This window comes from Callithrix jacchus, chromosome 4 (assembly GCF_049354715.1).
Source record: "Callithrix jacchus isolate 240 chromosome 4, calJac240_pri, whole genome shotgun sequence".
Lineage (NCBI taxonomy): Eukaryota > Metazoa > Chordata > Mammalia > Primates > Cebidae > Callithrix > Callithrix jacchus.
This window is the reverse complement of record NC_133505.1, coordinates 1,953,741-1,972,024: the sequence shown is the minus strand read 5'-3', so window position 1 is coordinate 1,972,024 and position 18,284 is coordinate 1,953,741. Positions and strand designations below refer to the sequence as shown.

Sequence of the window (18,284 nt, the reverse complement as noted above, 5' to 3'; positions counted from 1 at the left end):
ATTTTCAAGAAGGAAGAATTTGCAGCTGTCATGTTCTCATGTGGTCCAAACATACCCGTATTCCCATTATGATGTTCTTTCATTTAATTAGTAATTTAAAAAAAAATTCATTGGGTGAGTTACTAATGCCCTGAGGAATTGGATTAACCACTGGTTACACTGACACTACAATGCCATTCACACTTAAATGCAACAGCTGAAGTAAGAGTTAATAGAAGTCTCTATTTAATATGGATATTGGAAGTAAACTAGATGTGGTACTGGTGAAAGTCCCTAACAATGAATTAGGTTTGGTTAAATGTATTTTTGGTTGGTTACTTGCTGTCTTTTTAATGTATACTCTTATTATTCATATTTATAGCTAGATTTTTGCCTAATTAAACAAGAAGAGCACAATGTTGGTCAATGTATATTCCAAGAATCATTAACATGCAGCAGGGATGTATTTATTTAAAGCTCTAAAGGCTACCTATGTTGATACTATTTAGACCTTGGGGACTGGTACCCACAGAGGTGATTAAGCAAAGCTAGGTCTATGGTCAGAGGCATATCTAAATAATAATTTCACGAAAAGTTCTCTTAAGACATTAGGTTTCATCTTTTCCTTTTCTTTCTAAATTTTTAAATTAAAAATTTTGGAGATTAATTATATATATTATATTAAACTTACATTGAAAAATGAAAACGATGTAAATTATATTTATAAAAATGAACACTTTTACTTGAAAAAATGAACATGTTTACTTGAAATTTGGTTTATTCAATTGGTAAGATATCAATTAAATTGGATAAATTATGTACGTGCTGTGTCTACAGAACAGAAAATATTTGACTAAAAAATTTATGGGATAATCATAATTCTAGGTTTATGAACCATATTATCATTATTCTATTTTCAGCAAATTAAACATAGTATCATAAACAGTCTGGAAGTTACCCCTCAGTTTATGGTCTGGAGACTTACCATCTCACCCCGGCTTCTGGTAATTACCATTCCATTCTCTGCTTCCATGAGTTCAACTTTTTTAGATCCTCATATAAATGAGATCATGTAGTATTTGCCTTTCTGTAACTGGCTTATTTCTCTTAACACCGTAGCTTCCAGGTACGTCCATGTTGTTGCAAATGACAGGGTTTTTTTATTTGTTGTTGTTAAGGGTGAATAGTATTTCATTGTGAACATGCACCATATTTTCTTGATGTATTCATCCATTGATGAATACTTCAGTTGATTCCCTATCTTTGCTATTGTGAATAATGCTGCCATAAACATGGCAGTGCAGACATTTCTTTAACATACTGATTTCAATTCTTTGGATACATACCCAGTAGTGGGATGGCTGGATCATACGGTAGTTCCATTTTTAATTTTTTGAGTGATCTCCACGCTGTTTTCCATAGTGGCTGTATTAATTTACATTCCCACTAACAGTGTACAAGGGTTCCTTCTTCCCCCCCACATTCTCACTCAGTTGTTATCTTTGCATTTTTATGATTATAGCGATTCTAAGAGGTATGAAGTGATATCTCATTGTGCATTTATTTTACATTTTCCCATTGATTAGTGATGAGCATTTTTTCATATCCTGTTGGCCATTTGTATGTCTTCTTTTGAGAAATGTATATTTGGGTCTTTTGCCCGTTTTTTTTTTTATTTTTAAAATTTTTATTTTTTATTTTTATTTTTGAGATGAAGTGTCACTCTGTCACCCAGGCTGGAATGCAATGGCGTGATCTCCACTCGCTGCAGACTCTGCCTCCCAGGTTCAAGTGATTCTTGTGCTTCAGCCTTCTGAGTAGCTGGGAGTACAGGCATGTACCACTTCTGGCTAATTTTTGTATTTTTAGTAGAGATGAGGTTTCACCATGTTGGCTAGTCTGGTCTCGAACTCCCGACCTCAAGTGATCTGCTAGCCTCGGTCTCCCAAAGTGCTGGGACTACAAGCGTAAGCCACCATGGCCGATCCTATTTTTAAATAGAATTATGTTTTCTTGTTTGAGTATTTGAGTTTCTTATATATTTTAGATATTAGCCCCTAATTAGATATATCACTGGCAAATATTTTCTCTCATTTCATAGGTTGTCTTTTCATTATTTTGTTTTCTTGACTGTGCAGATGCTCTTTAATTTAATATAGTCTCATTTATTTATATTTGCTTTTGTTGACTGTGTTTTGGGATCATATCCAAAAAATCATTGACTAGATCAATGTCATGGAGCATTTCTATGATTTATTTTAATATTTTTTTTATAGCATTATGTTTAAGTCTTTAATACATTTTGAATTGATTTCTGTACATGGTTTGAGGTACCCATTTAATTTTGTTCTTCTACATGTGGATATTCAATTTTTTCAACACCGTTTACTGAAGAGACTGTCCTGTCCCCATTGTGTGTTCTTGGCACCTTGGTTGAAAATCAATTGCCGGCGCGTGCCTGTAATCCCAGCTACCCAGGAGGCTGAGGCAGGAGAATTGCCCGAACCCAGGAGGCAGAGGTTGCAGTGAGCCGAGATTGTGCCATTGCACTCCAGCCTGGGTAACAAGAGCAAAACTCCGTCAAAAAAAAAAAAGAAAAAAAAGAATAAAAGAAAAAAGAAAAAGAAAATAAATTGACTGTAAATGTGTGAATTCATTTTTTGGCTATTTTGTTCCAGTGGTTTTTGTGTCTTTTTTTATGCCAGTATCCTGCTGTTTTTTTTTTTTTTTTTGAGACGGAGTTTCGCTCTTGTTACCCAGGCTGGAGTGCAATGGCGTGATCTCGGCTCACCGCAACCTCCGCCTCCTGGGTTCAGGCAATTCTCGTGCCTCAGCCTCCTGAGTAGCTGGGATTACAGGCACGCGCCACCATGCCCAGCTAATTTTTTATATTTTTAGTAGAGACGGGGTTTCACCATGCTGACCAGGATGGTCTCGATCCCTTGACCTCGTGATCCACCCGCCTCGGCCTCCCAAAGTACTGGGATTACAGGCATGAGCCACCGCTCCCTGCCCCTGATGTTTTGATTACTATATGCTCACAGTAGATTTCGAAGTCAGGTATTACGGTGCCTCCAGTTTTTGTTGTTGTTGTTCAAGGTTACTTTGGCTATAGTTTTTTGTGGATCAATACAAATTTTAGAATGGTTTTTTCTATTTCTCTAAAGAATGACATTAGTACTTGCATAGAGGTTGCATTCAATTTTCATTTTGGGTAATATAGATATTTTAAAAGTATTACTTTTCCCAATCCATGACCATGAGGTATTTTCTATGTTTTGTGTCTTTTCTAATTTTAAATATAAGTGTTTTATAGTTTTCAAGTGTGCAAATCTTTTACCTCCTTGGTTAAATTTGCACCTAATTATTTTATTTATTTTTCAATTGTAAATGGGATTGTTTACTTAATTTCTTTCTCAGATGATTGTTAATGCATAGAAACACTTGATTTATGTATATTGATGTTGTGACTTGTAACATTACTAAATTTGTTTATTTGAATAGTTTTTTTTTTTTTGGTGGAGTTCTTAGGGTTTTCCATATATAAGATCATGTTATCAGAAGAGAGAATTTCACTTCTTCATTTCCAATTTGTATAACTTTTTTTCTTTTTCTTGCCTAACTGCTCTGGCTACGACATTCAATGAACGGAAATGATGAAAGTGGGTATCTTTGTCTTGTTCTGGGTCTTAGATGACATGCTTTCAACTTTTTATCGTTATGATTTTAGCTGTGGGCTTGTAGGATATGGCTCTTATTGTGTTGGGGAAAGTAGATTCTCAGCATATAATCTTCAGATATTGTAATCCACTGATACAATTACATACTGATTACCTACTCTGTACTATGAAATTTAAAAAATTTCTTCTAACTAAGTTAGATGAAATTGTCTGTTAAATCATCTGAAGATACTTTCTGAAACATCTGTGAGTAGGGATTATATTTGTTCCCTGTAGGATCTTCAGCATCTGTTATAGTAGCTGGCACACAGCAGGTATTCATTTAATGTTTGTTGAAGATTATAATTCCATACTTTCTAATATTAAAATCAATTCTGATAGAACTAGTCATGCATATATTAGTTTTTTTAGAAAAACTTTATTTTAAAAAGTTAATATGTACATTATAGGAAACTGAAAAACACAAGAGGAAAAGACAAAGTTATCTACAATCACAAGCAGTTCACAGTTTGACATGTCTTTCTAGGTCCTGTGTGTGTGTGGACAAAACATCCAGTTTGATAGGATTGAGATAATACAGTATGTATCATGCTTTTCCACACACCATGGATATTTACCAATTTAAAATCCCAAAGCTATGGGAGTATTTTGATAACCAAACACACACAACACCAACTCAACTTGTCAGAAAAAAATGTAATTCTTCCTTTCTTGAGACAAAAATTTCATAGAAAACAAAAATGGTAACACAACACTAGATAAAGTATGGGCTGAGTTCTGATTAAATACTGCATTTCCTTAATGCTCAATTTAAAATGAAACATAAAGCAACAGAATATACTAAGTATAATATTTCTAAGAGAATTCATTAGCAGATCTGTACCATTTATAAAGGGATTGTTTGAAGTCCTAGCCAAAGTAACTAGGCCAGAGAGAGAAACAAAGAGCATCCTATTAGGAATAAAGGAAGTCAAATTATCTCTGTTTGCAGATGACATGATTCTGTATCTAGAAAGTCCCATAGTCTTGGCCCAAAAGGTCCATCAGCTGATAAACAACTCCAGCAAAGTTGCAGGACAAAAAAATCAATTTACAAAAATCCCTAGCATTTCTACATACCAGTAACAGCCAGGCTGAGAGCCAAATCAGAAAGGCAATCCCATTCATCGCTGCCACAGAAAATAATAAAATACCTAGGAACACAGCTAACCAGGGAGGTGAGGGATCTTTATGATGAGATTACAAAACACCGCTCAAAGAAATCAGAGATGACACAAACAAATGGAAAAACATCCCATGCTCTTAGGTAGGAAGAATCAATATCATTAAAATGGCTATACTGCCCAAAGCAATTTATAGATTCACAATTTATAGATTCTATAGCAATTTACAGATTCTATAAATTTATAGATTTATAGATAGTATTTCTATCAAACTACCAATGACATTCTTCACAGAAGTAGAAAAAAACTACTTTAAAAACTCATTTGGAGCCAAAAAAGAGCCCATACAGCCAAGACAATTCTAAGCAAAATGAACAAAGCTGGAGGCATCATGCTACCCAACTTCAAACTATACTACAAGGCTACAGTAACCAAAACAGCTTAGTACTGGTACAAGAACAGGCACATAGACCAGCAGAACAGAATAGAGAGCCCAGAAGTAAGCTCAAGCATCTGTGAACATCTGATCTTTGAAAAAACTGAAAAAAAAAAACAAGCAATGGGAAAAATACTCCCTGTTCAATAAGTAGTGCTGGCATAATTGGTTAGCTATATGCAGAAAATTGAAGCTGGACTTCTTCCTCACACCATATTAAAAAAATCAACTCAAGATGTATTAAAGACTTAAATGTAAAACTCAAAACTATAAAAACCCTGGAGGACAACCTAGGCTATACAATTCTAGACACAGGAACAGGCAAAGATGTCATGATAAAGACACTAAAAGCAATTGCAACAAAAGCAAAAGTTGAAAATTGGAATCTAATTAAACTTAAGACCTTTTGCATGGCAAGAGAGATTATCAACAGAAATTATCAAATTATCAACCAACAGAAGTTATCAACAGACAACCTACAGAATGGGAGGAAATTTTTGCAAACTGTGCACCTAACAAAGATCCAGTATCCAGCATCTATAAGGAACTTAAATTTACAAGACAAAAAACAATCCATCCCGTTAAAAAGTGGGCAAAGGATATGAACAGACACTTCTCAAAAGAAGACATACATATGGTCAACAGCATATGAAAAAGAGCTGAAGATCATTGACTATTAGAGAAATGCAAATCAAAACCACAATGAGGTACCACCTCACACATGCATGCCTATGTTTTTTTACAGCACTATTCACAATAGCAAAGACATGGAATCAACTAAATGCCCATCAGTGACAGATTGGATGAAGAAAATGTGGTACATATACAACATGGACTACTATGTAGCCATAAAAAAGAATGAGATTATATCTTTGCAGAAACATGGATGGAGCTGGAAGCTGTTATCCTTAACAAACTAACACAGGAACGTAAAACCAAATGCTGCATGTTCTCCCTTATAAGTGGGAGCTAAATGATAAGAACTCATGAACACATAAAAGGAAACAACGGACACTGGGGTCTACTTGAAGTAGGAGGGTGGGTGGAGGGAAAGGAGCAGAAAATATAACTATTGTGTACTGGGCTGAATACCTGGGTGATGAAATAACATGTACAGCAAAGCCCCGTGACAAATGTTTACCTAACAAATCTTCACATGTACCTCCAAACCTAAAAAAAGTTAAAAACACAGAAAGGGATTGCTCTACTATGTCTATTTTCAACATATCTTGAGCATTAGGACTTGTTTATCCTTAATACACAACAAAATTAACTAAAATGCATGTGTAGAACAATGGTTAGACTCATGGGCATGGGCACAGAATCCTTCTCCCTGCATACCTCCTCTTCCCGCAACTCACTGCCACACAATGAACAATCAGCACACTCTCCAAAACATCGAGTTTAACAATTCCTCTCCAAAATGCAACCCACTCCCAGGAAATAACAAAATAAGTGCTTAAAGGGTGTTACTTTATCCCTCTACTTTTAACCTGTTGTATACTTTTAAACATTTAGATGTTAGAAAGCCTAGATATTTCAAATAGGATGTTAAGTTTTCCACTATATACAAAGAAGCATTGAATAAATCATGCATACGTATAACACAAACTATAATTTGAAATTGTCTTCTAAATAGGAATGTTCTGGCCTGGAACCCTTCCCCTTCTGATCTCTAAATCAACCCCGTGGACAGGTATAAGCAACCATAATGCTTGGAGAGGATTTTAGCAATTTCACTTCTGTGTTTTTAAGAACAGTCTTTCCTATGAATTTTAACAAAGTGTACTTAATATATTAGTTTACTAATTCTACTTTTGTCATGCACTGGCAATCTCTTTAACATCTAGGAAGACTATGTTGTAAATTAGGACTCACTTTTCCACTTACATACCCTATATACACAGCACAGGAAAAGAAAATGCAGATACAAGGGACAATGGCCAAGTGTGCCTCACCATAAACACACTGGTATCTCAATTACCCTTTGCACTTTTTGCTCCTTCTTCCTTCCTGAATGAGCACAAATATAATAAATGTGTGTTGCTCAAGGAAGGTGTTTGATCAATTTCCAAAACACAATATTTCACGTGAATTACAAGGATATCTACAAAATGTGTTATTTACTACCTCTACTTTTAACATACTTTGTGCACTTCTAAACATCTAGAAAGACCAGATGTTTCAAATAAGGACTTAAATTTGTCCACCATATACATAGCAGTGTCAAATAAACTACACATATGTAACTGGTTATATCCAAAAATGTCCTCTAAATAGGAATATTCTGGGCTAGGCTTTCCACCACTAATCTGGTGGATATAGGCACATGCCACTTAGAGCTGATGTTATCGTTTCACTTTCAAAAATCGTTTTCAAAAGACAGCCTTTCTATGAGTTTGAACAAACTGTACAGAAGTAGAGTTAGTAAACTCTACTTTAATATCTAGAGACTAGATGATATAAAATTAGGACTCCTTTGTCCAGTATATGCAAAATATATACAGTAGAACAAAGTTAAATAAAATTCATGTAACACATAGGCAATGGATTAAGCTGAAAATTTCTAGTAAACTCTAGCAAAACAGTTTTTGCAATCTCACCTCAATCAAATGAACAAGGACAGAGAGAGTACACTGTTTACAGAGGTGGTCCAACAATTCCACTTCCAAATAGTATTTACCATTAGTTTTCAAAAGCTATTAACAAAAAGTGTTACTCTAGTGCTTCTACTTTTAAATACATCAAGCACTTCTAAATATTATCTAGAAAGATTAGATATTTAGATATAAGTTGTCCACTAAGTACAGAGCATTGTTAAATAAAATTGTACACACAACAATGGTTATAATCTGAGGTAACTTCTAAATACGACCATTTTGGCCTGGAACCAATTCCTCACTTCCTTCTCTCTGCCTTCAATACAGTGGATCAGTGCAGGGATATTCCATGCTTACAGATGTTGGACAAATTTGTATCCAAAAGTCCTTTACAGAAGAGAAGGTTTCCTATGAATTTCAACACAGAGTGTAAAAATGTGCTAATTTTACTAAGTACTTTGTCATACACTGGCAACCTCTTTAACATCGATGGACTAGATATTGCAAAATTAGGACACATTTGTTCATCATATATAATAAATGCACAAAACATACAGAAAAATGGTGTCTGAAAATTTCCAAGTATAAACGCCTGTTGGACAACCCTCATATATTTTGTATCACAAATTTAATGATGATAACCAATTTAAACCTGCATTGTTACGTGAGTTGGCCAGGCATCAGATGTTGACCAAGAGGTGGATAATTGAAGGGCTCGTGGTAGCTGCCTTGGAGGGCAGCCTTTCTGGCTAACTGCTGGTTGACCTCTCCATCTAATAGTGTACATTTACTGATTAGAGCAGCTCATGTCCATATCGAATGTAATATTTGATTCAATAAATACTTTTATATCAATTGCATGGCAAAGTATTTTAAAGTATACTACAGTTATCATGACAGTGTTTTTCTCTGAAGAAACTTGCCTATGAAGAACAATGAAACTGGTAATAAAACATAAATACCAAGAACTATCAAGGGACATTTCCATCCAACTAATTTTAAGAAGGATAAAATTGACCTAGAGTTAATTACCCAGTAGACTTAATTGCTGTGCAGTGATTTGGAATTCAGAAGTAAAAATAGTGAAAACAGGTACTGGAATTGTTCCGTTGTTGGGAATGGGCACACATATTTGTAAATGGGTATTTATTGGTACTAGAAAATTTTCTCCACAATTACTCTGTATTAAATATTACTCCAGATTTTCAGGACATGTAAGTTTCTTCTCTTAAAAAAATTCTTTCCATGTTACTTCTCCACCTAGTTTTAAAAAGTGTATTATGTTTTGATTTCAAATTTTATTCATTGAAACATAAACTTGTTCAGTTCTATTTGATATCAAAATAAAGAGAAATCACTGAATTGTAGAAATGTTTGTATAGATTAAATTCTAAAAGTGTGAGTTAAAAATACGCATTATTAATACAGAAAGCTTCTTAGTGATAACACCAAATATGTACTCCTTATAATCACATGGAATAAAATAGTACACTCTTTAGTTAAGGGATATAATGGGGAAAAGTGGAAAATTGGAATTAGTTTAACTGCATCTGTGTTCTGAAGTATGAAACAGTAGCAGTAGTAGAAGAAAAAGTATTTTTTTACTTCAAACAACACATTATAACTGCTCTCTAATGCAAGGTGAGTTTGTCTTTACCCTTTATTCTAGTGTTTATAGAAGATAGTTAGAGCCAAACCAATATTTCTAAGTGCCAGTGACATTATTCCTTCACAGACACTAAAGTCAAAGGAACTGGAGGTCCTAGGGTCAGAGGCAAAGACAGATTGAAATAGAAGTCAGGACCAAAAGTAAATAAGATCATCTAAAACAAGGAGCAAGGGACACCTAAAAAAGCTGGCATCCAGAGAGCAAAGCTCTGTGGTAGGGATTGCCAAGGAATTTTAAGAAGTCAAAAAAAAAAAAAAAAAGTCAAATATTCATTAGGCAATGTTTTCCTTTTTATCCTGCAGTATAACCCTCCTTTATTATTCCCAGTTCTTTATGAAAATCCTACTAACTGCATCCCCCATTTGTTAGTGGTATTTTAGAGAATTAAAAAAATAGGCTTGGACAAGATATAGTCTTTAAGTGGACAAAAAGCTGTTTCTCACAGTAGAAATTGGTTAGGACAGTGGTCACAGGGACTCAATTATGAGAGGAGGTTAGAAATTTATCAAGAGCAGTATTGCAAACAAAAATCCTCAAAAATAATAGAATCGTTCTCCCATAGAAAATATTTTTCAGAAATACAATGGAGAGAATCAGAATTTCTTTAGAAAGTAGGAGTTTTAAAATTTAACTTTTGTTATATATTAATACAAGAAACAACATCAGAAATGTCAGAAATCTGAATGAATTGGTATCTATAAATGCAACAAAATGAAACAATATACTTTAGTAAGTTGGGTACATATTTAGACTTATCAATTATCAGCACCCATACCCAGGTATTGCTTGAAACAAGTTGCCAACTGATAATTAGCTAAATTTATATAATGTGTTTGAAAACGATATGTCATATTATTTTATGCAACATACTTCAGTAATGTCAGCAAATTTCTTAAAAATATTAATATTCATTGTTAAGTAGGTAAATGTATGTACTTGCAAAGATACCAAAATACATCAATTAAAATAATTGGATTAGAATTGGATAAGTGTGTATATATGTAGTTGAACTCTAGTAGTAGCTGTACTTTAAAATTCCTCACTTTATGACAATTAAGTATCATAGCATCTTCAATTTGAACTCCTTTATGATAGGTTTTTATTGAAGAAGTGAGACAAAATTAAGAATAGCTATGAATGTAACCAGTTATGGTAAAAATGGCATTTCGTTTTCTCTAGATGATTGTGATTCTCTGAATTTGAATAATGTACTTTTTAGATGATAGTCTTCTAAAGAAGAGAAATATTGAAAGAATTAGCCATTTACTTGCACGGAGAGGAGTCATTATGTCTGTTTTCCACTATGGTTTTCTTAGTCCTCAAGTTATGATGGCTGACTTAGTTAGGAGGGTTGCTTTTATCTTTAATCATAAGTTATTATGAATTTACTTGTCTGAACTAATCAGTATCTACCATCCTGTGGTTAATTGGGACCAATCAGAGTTGAACTTCTTGTGGAAGAATCTGGAGATGTCCATATGAAAGGGAAATATGAAATATGCAATAAACTTTATTGTATGACATTGCATTCTTCCCATACTAGGCATATGTGGTTTTGAAAATTACCTTTTTACTGGGCATTTTGTGAGTGGCAGAAACATTTTCCTGCCCTGGCCAAGGACTAGCCTTAGGAAAAGATAAATGTGATTAGTAAGAGATGATTTATGGATATAATATCTAAGAGAGCTGACTTAGTTTCTGGATACTGTTAAACCCTTTGAGAGTGGTGCTTCACAACAGTAATTAAGCATCAATATGATGCAGGTCAAGGTAAGAAATTTGGAAATTTTCTAGGACATGTTATCTGAAGGTTTGGGATATTCTGCTTAACTCATATTTATGTTTTTTTTTGTTTGTTTAAAATGATAACAAGATGATTTTTGCTGTTTACAAACATTTGAATGAACACTGAAAAATTCATCCAAATCATTAAAAAATTCAATGCATACAAAGAGTCTTGGAACCCTATTATATGATAGTGAATCAAGAAATAACTATAAAATTATGCTTTCAAGGAACTTGTAATTACATTGGCTTGAGGCTTATCAGTTATATAAATAATAGTTACAAAAAGGCAATTGAAACTTTCATAGAGATTTGTATGGCTTGTTAACAGAACCACAGTCTAAGACAATGGGCTTCAACAGGGGGCCACGCTCTGGAATGCAGAGACTTGTAGGGTTATAAAGTTAGTTTTAAGGAGATAAACTTCTAGATCCTCATTGTTCCTTTGTTCTTTTCCCTAATATTTTCTTGAGAAGATGCCAGCTTGAGAGGTTGGACAGGTTCTCTTTCCAGCCTTCACTTTCAAAAATCCCCTCTCCTCCTTCACAAAAGAAAGGCATAATTCCCATCTCTACTGATCTTACTGTAACATATCATCTCCATTGTGAAAAGCAGTGGTATACCAAACAAAGGGGCAACTCAGAATGCTGGTGCTGGGCTGCTCATCATTAGAGATGACGTGATGGAAGTGAAAATACATATCTTAATATTCTAGCAATGTATCTTTATAAATCTACCCAGATTGACTACTATTATTAAATACTGGGCACTTTTAGAGAAAGGTATCAGATCACAGCAAAAATAAAAGTTTAATTAAAAAGTATTCACATTGTCCCATAAAAGCTAAATAGTATATTATGCTAAATAGAAATAAAATATTTATTCTTTTTTTTTTGAGATGGGGTTTCACTCTTGTTACCCAGGCTGGAGTGAATGGCGTGATCTCAGCTCACCGCAACCTCCGCCTCCTGGGTTCAGGCAATTCTCCTGCCTCAGCCTCCTGAGTAGCTGGGATTACAGGCACGCGCCACCATGCCCAGCTAATATTTTTGTATTTGTAGTAGAGACAGGGTTTCACTATGTTGACCGGGATGGTCTTGATCTCTTGACCTCGTTATCCGCCCGCCTTGGCCTCCCAAAGTGCTGGGATTACAGGCTTGAGCCACCGCACCCAGCCAAAATATTTATTCTTTTATGAAATTCCACTGCATATAAACATTACCACATTTCTAAAAATTTACATAAATTCTACAGTTCCACAGATGTATTTCAAAAGCCTAACTGGTTTCAAACTAGTTGTATTTATTATCTTTCCATTAAGTTGAGACAATCACCGAATAAATATTTCATGAATGAAAGAGAAATGAATAAAACTCTGCCATTACGTTTAAACGCCTTTAATTTGTGGCTTATGATAGAGTAATAATAGACCTAACAAAGACCATTTACTCAAGATATTGATTTGAAGTTTCATTGAAAAAAGAGTGAATTGCTTTCAATGGGGCTTATGACAATTATTGTCTTACAGACTGCACTGTTTGCATCAAACACAAATAAATATTTGGGTGGCATCATGAAAGAGGGTACAAAATCATTATTGTGTATATATTTCAAGCTCCAACAGTATGAACATTATTTGTATATTACTTAATATACACACCATAATGTATAGGAAACTATTTACTCAGGTCTATACTTGGGAAGAGCCAAGCATTAACATTGAAAGTACAAAACTAGGTGACTATAACTGTTTCTATGGGGCTTTAGAATAAACTGAATTCATTCAAATTTGTGTTTACATCCCATTTGTGTTGTATGTCAAGCAAAAATAAAATGTCTAATGTTCTGTTTTCACTGATGATATAGTGATGATCAGAGGCATAAAAGAACTACGTGGAATGGTTATAATTTTATTTGCATCTTCAAAGTGTTTATATATAAGAATTACTATATTTATTGATCTGTATGACATAGGAATTACTTGCCTTTGTAAAAATTAAAGACAATTAGAAAACATATTTAATTGCCTTATTCACTCTAGTCTTTTTCTAGGACTTGCAGTTTGTCTTTATTTTTGTAGATTTGTGGTGAAATCTCATTAGTTTCTTCAGGGCATCCTTCATGTCCTTATTTCTTAAGGTATAAATGAGCGGGTTGAGACTTGGAGTGATGATGGTGTAAAAGAGGGTGAGGAACTTGCCCCGGTCTTTGGAAGCACTGTTACCTGGTTGCAGGTACATGTAGATAATAGTTCCATAGAAGATGGACACCACGGTAAGATGAGATCCACAGGTATTCACTGCTTTTTGCTGGCCTGCTTTTGACTTCATTCTCAGCACAGCTTTGACAATGTAGGCATATGATATAAGAATAAGGATGAGAGGTGTGAGGACAATTACAATGCCTAAAGCAAAAACAGACATTTCAACTGTTGTGGTGTCCACGCAAGCTATCTTGACCATAGCTGGCAACTCACACAAGAAATGATCTAAAAGGTTGTTTCCACATGTGGGCAAATTCAGAGTGAGTGTACATAATACTACAGAATTGGCCAAACTAATACTCCAGACCATGATGATCATCTGTAGGCATAGGTGTGGGTTCATGATGGCAAAATAATGCAAGGGCTTACATACAGCTATAAAACGATCGTAGGACATCACAGCCAGGAGAAGGCACTCAGTTGAGCCCAACCACATATAAACATACAGTTGAATGATACAACCCACATAGCTGATGGTCTTATCAGGTCCCCACAAGTTGACCAGCATCTGAGGGATGATGCTGGTTGTGAAACATAGATCTAGGAAAGATAAGTTTCTGAGGAAAAAGTACATTGGTGTATAAAGCTGAGAATCCAGGAGAGAGGCAAGAATGACGGCTGTGTTACCCACCAGTGTAATTGAGTAGAAGATGGTGACAACTCCTGACAGAATCATCTCCGTTTTGGGATGGTCAGAGAAGCCAAGCAGAATAAAGTCGTGTAAAGAGCAATAGTTGCGTTGGTCCATAGTCCTTCAATGTCTAAATCTTAGAGTGAGAAGAGGAGGAGGAAGGAGATGATGATATGAGGTTAAGGAGAAGAAAGAAGAAAGAAGAGGAGGTAGAGGCGGAGGAAGAAGAAAAGGAAAAGAAGAATCAATTTGTCAACATGATCGAAATAATTTGATAAAATATAGAACTAAAGAGAGGGAGATAATTTATGTTACTAATTGAAAAAATTTAATGGATAAAAGTAAAAATTACAGCCAAGTAATCTGCTATTTGTTGCAGATTATTTTATGGCAATGAGTTTAATATTAGATTAAAAAAAATTCAGGTGATCATGTGGAATTCACTCTTAAACTTGAGGTCTGTATTATCTCATGTAGATTTGCGAGTTTGAAATAGATCCTGCTTCTAAAATGATGTCACCCTATGATTCTTTATAAAGATAGTTAGCTTGATAAAATGAACATATTCTTTTATTTGATCAGTAAATTCACCTATAAAATGTAACTACTGGGCTACCAGTAGAATGCGGAAAAGATGTGATCAACCTGGAGGATGAACTCGGGGTCTGCATAATTTCACTTATATGTGGAAACCAAAAAGCTTGAATGCATAGAGGTAGAGAGTAGAGGGGCAGGGATGGGAAAAGGGCACTAAGTTTAAGTTAGAAGAAAGGAGCCAGCTTTAGTGACCTCACAGAATAGTGACTACAGTAAAGAATAATGCATTGTGTATTTCAAAATTAAGAGATTTTAATTTTAATAAGAGTAGATTTTAAGTGTTTTCACCACAAAAATAAGTATGTTAGGTGAAGGGTTTGTTAATCAGCCTGATTTAATCATTATACATTTTACCCCATAAACACATACAATTATTGTTTGTCAGTAAAAAATAAAACTTAAAAAAGGATGAGGAAAGATTGTTCCTCTTTTTTAATACGCTAGTGACTAAGCGTATGATCTCCTAGTTTGTTATGTATTTACCCTTTGTCTCTCTCATCCTTAACACCTTACTTACCACCAAAGCTGGTAGATTTGGGTGCAAAAATGTATGCTCACTATCCTATCGCTTTAAAAAATCTCTACCACCACTACCCTAAACCAAACCACTGTGATTTCTTTTCTGGATTCTGGCAGTAGTCTTACATCCAGTCCTTGCATCCGGACTTATGCCTTTACATTGTTAGAACATATGATAAAATCATGTCATCCATATCCTTAAAACTTGTCAGCCACTTTCCACTACGTTTAAGAAATAGTATGGTTCTTCAGGGGGTCCTTCACGGACCTGTATGGTTTGGTTCTTGCCTAGGCTTCATTCTCCTCTCACAAATCGTGTTATCCATCTCGATTACTAGCTTTCTCTCGGCTTTTTGACTGACAAAGCCCATTCCTAAGTCACACCCTTAGAACTCTTCCCCTTCTGTTCTGGGCAACCTCCTATGCATTCTTTAGACCACCTCTTAAAGGTTTCTTGCTTAAAGAGAGCTCCCAGAACTTTTAATCTCTGTTTGATATCTTATATCATCTATAGGGATCTCTTACACAGAGCTGGTATAACATGGAGCTTCAGGGCAAGCGCAGAGAACTGATATTCATGTCTCACCTCTGCCAATTCTTTAGCTGTGAGATCCCAGACAAGTTGTGTAACACTGCTGGGTCCAGTTTTCTCATCTGTAAAAATGTGGACAATAAAAATGCTTATAATTGGGATAAAGACAAAATAAGAAATAAATGTAAAGTGCTTAGAACAATGCTTGGAGCATAGCATGTCTCAGTAATTTTTAGTTACCAGAATTATTTTAAGAAGAAGCTAATATAATGTACCATGGAGGTAAATGGTTGCTTGGCACCCTCCTCCTCAACATTTGTCTACAAGTTTCATTTTGAATAAATGAAAAGTCACATTATGAATAATGATAAAAGATCACTTGAAGTTATTAGTATATTTTTTTAAATTTAAAAACTTAGGGTAGTATTTTGTGAAGTTACCAGAATGGTGTGACAGAAGGTGGTAGATGAATGGGAAAGACTGTGGCTTTATCTGTGTACTAACAAATAACTAATTAAAAACATTCTCTATGCAGAGGACTAATAAGCTCAGCATTATTCAGTACTGTGATATATGCATGAGAATATCAGGACTGCCACGATGTTAACAACTGAGCAGATTATCAACAGTTTACAGCCAGAGTTTTCTATCACTGAGCATTAAAAGCTACCTTCTTACTACGTGATGGAAGAATAACATACAGAAACGTTCCATTCAGTACTGCATTGCATGCTTAAAATTTTGCTAGGAGGGTAGATCTTAAGTGTTCTCATCACATGCACACACATACACAAACACAATAAAGAAAGTGTGAGGAAACTGTTGGAATTGATGGAGGTGTATATGGCATAGATTGTGGTGATGGTTTCCCAGGTATATACTCACCTTCATACTCATCAAGTTGTATCCATTAAATGTGTACTGCTTTTTGCATGTCAACCATAACTCAGTAAAGTGGTCAAACAGCTAAGATAAAATACTTGATTAAAAAATAACAGCCATTGGCCTGGTGTGGTGGTGTGTGCCTGTAGTCCCAGCTGCTCAGGAAGCTGAGGCAGGAGGATCACTTGAGCCCAGGAGTTCGAAGTTGCAGTGAGTTATGATTGCACCACTGGACTCTGAGGCATGAATAATTAATACTAATTTTGACAGACTCAATGTGTATAACTGTGCCTAACTTCGGAATAAAATAGGACTTCAGTAAAAATGATATAAAAACCTGAAAATTCTTTTAAAATTAAAATCAGTCTCATACTGTTAATTCCTTAACTATTTTCATTATTACTATAGTCCCCAAAGATTAATTCAGGAAAGTATAAAAATCCTCCTTCTGCCTATTAAAAAGTGACATAGAAAAATCTTCAAATAAATTTTCATGCACAGTATGAGATTTATAAATGCATAAATAAAATCTGAGTCCTTCCTGGCTCCACAATCTTTGAGAATACAATATTTCACTAACAGGTTTCACAAATGGCATGAAAAAACAAAACAAAGAATCAATTTTTTTAAAAAGTATCTGAATCTTTCATTTTCAATTTAATCTGCATTTCTGTGTTTTGTTTCTGCTGGATCAAAAAGTCTGATATCACAAATCAAGAAATAACTTAATGTTATCCTCTTATAATAAAGAATAAATTTAATGTTTTTTTCATAATCTAGATAAGGAGAATTTCTCTGCAGAGATTTACAATATTTATTCTCAGGCTTCTGAAGTAAAATCAGCCCATATAAATCTAAGTTCTTTTTCTCCTACTTTCTAGAAATTGTTTTACCAACCCAGGTATACTGTTTTTCAGGCGATTAAGGATGAACGTAGCAGTCATCCAGAGAGAGTTTTTTTGCCATTCTACTTCTCAACTCTTGTAGAGACCACACTGGAAAATAGATCTCCGTTAAACATTTTTTCTCCAGGGCTGTAAATTTCTCATGATTTCCCTGCAGTTCCATGGAGAATCCTGTTTTTCCCAAAGTGTGGAAGGGTAGAGATTCTCAGCAGGACTCCTCCATCTTGAATATAAGTAAGAGGATGAAACCTGTCACAAATTCTTGCTTCCTGTTCTATGTTTAAATCAATCTGCAAATAGGTCTTGACCATAGAGAAGCATTATGCAAAGCAACCAGATAATTCAGAATCAGAATTGAGCAAAATTTCCTTGTATTACCTGAAGACCCAGGTAATCAAAAAGATTATTTAAACCATCGGGACTGAATCTAATTGACTTTACTGGAATACAGTGTCATAGAAAATGCCAGCTAATGAAACATTTGGAGAATTAGGCCAGACCCTAATATTTCACTAGGGCAGGTTTAGTAGATGCAAAAGTTATTTAATATGAGGGAAAAACTACAGGAAAATGAAATAAGAAAATGAATTTTCATATTTTTTTTCTAGGTGGTAAATGTATTATAAATAACATTTACTCTTAA

At 34.7% G+C, this 18,284-nt stretch overlaps 2 protein-coding genes across 2 annotated transcripts in view; one reads left to right on the top strand and one right to left on the bottom strand.

Moving 5' to 3' along the window:
- The window catches only part of LOC118152723 (uncharacterized), a 131,823-nt gene that overhangs the window by 3,829 nt on the left and 109,710 nt on the right, over window positions 1-18,284 (top strand). The gene's annotated exons all lie outside the window — the stretch shown is intronic.
- On the bottom strand, window positions 13,234-14,323 carry LOC100392652 (olfactory receptor 2W1). Its single transcript, XM_002746074.5, has one exon. The coding sequence runs from the start codon at window positions 14,321-14,323 to the stop codon at window positions 13,361-13,363; it is 963 nt and encodes a 320-aa protein (XP_002746120.1). The 3' UTR covers window positions 13,234-13,360.

Coding starts and splice junctions, on each gene's coding strand:
- LOC100392652 (XM_002746074.5), bottom strand. CDS start 14,323: ATGGACCAACGCAACTATTGCTCTTTACACGACTTTATTCTGCTTGGC.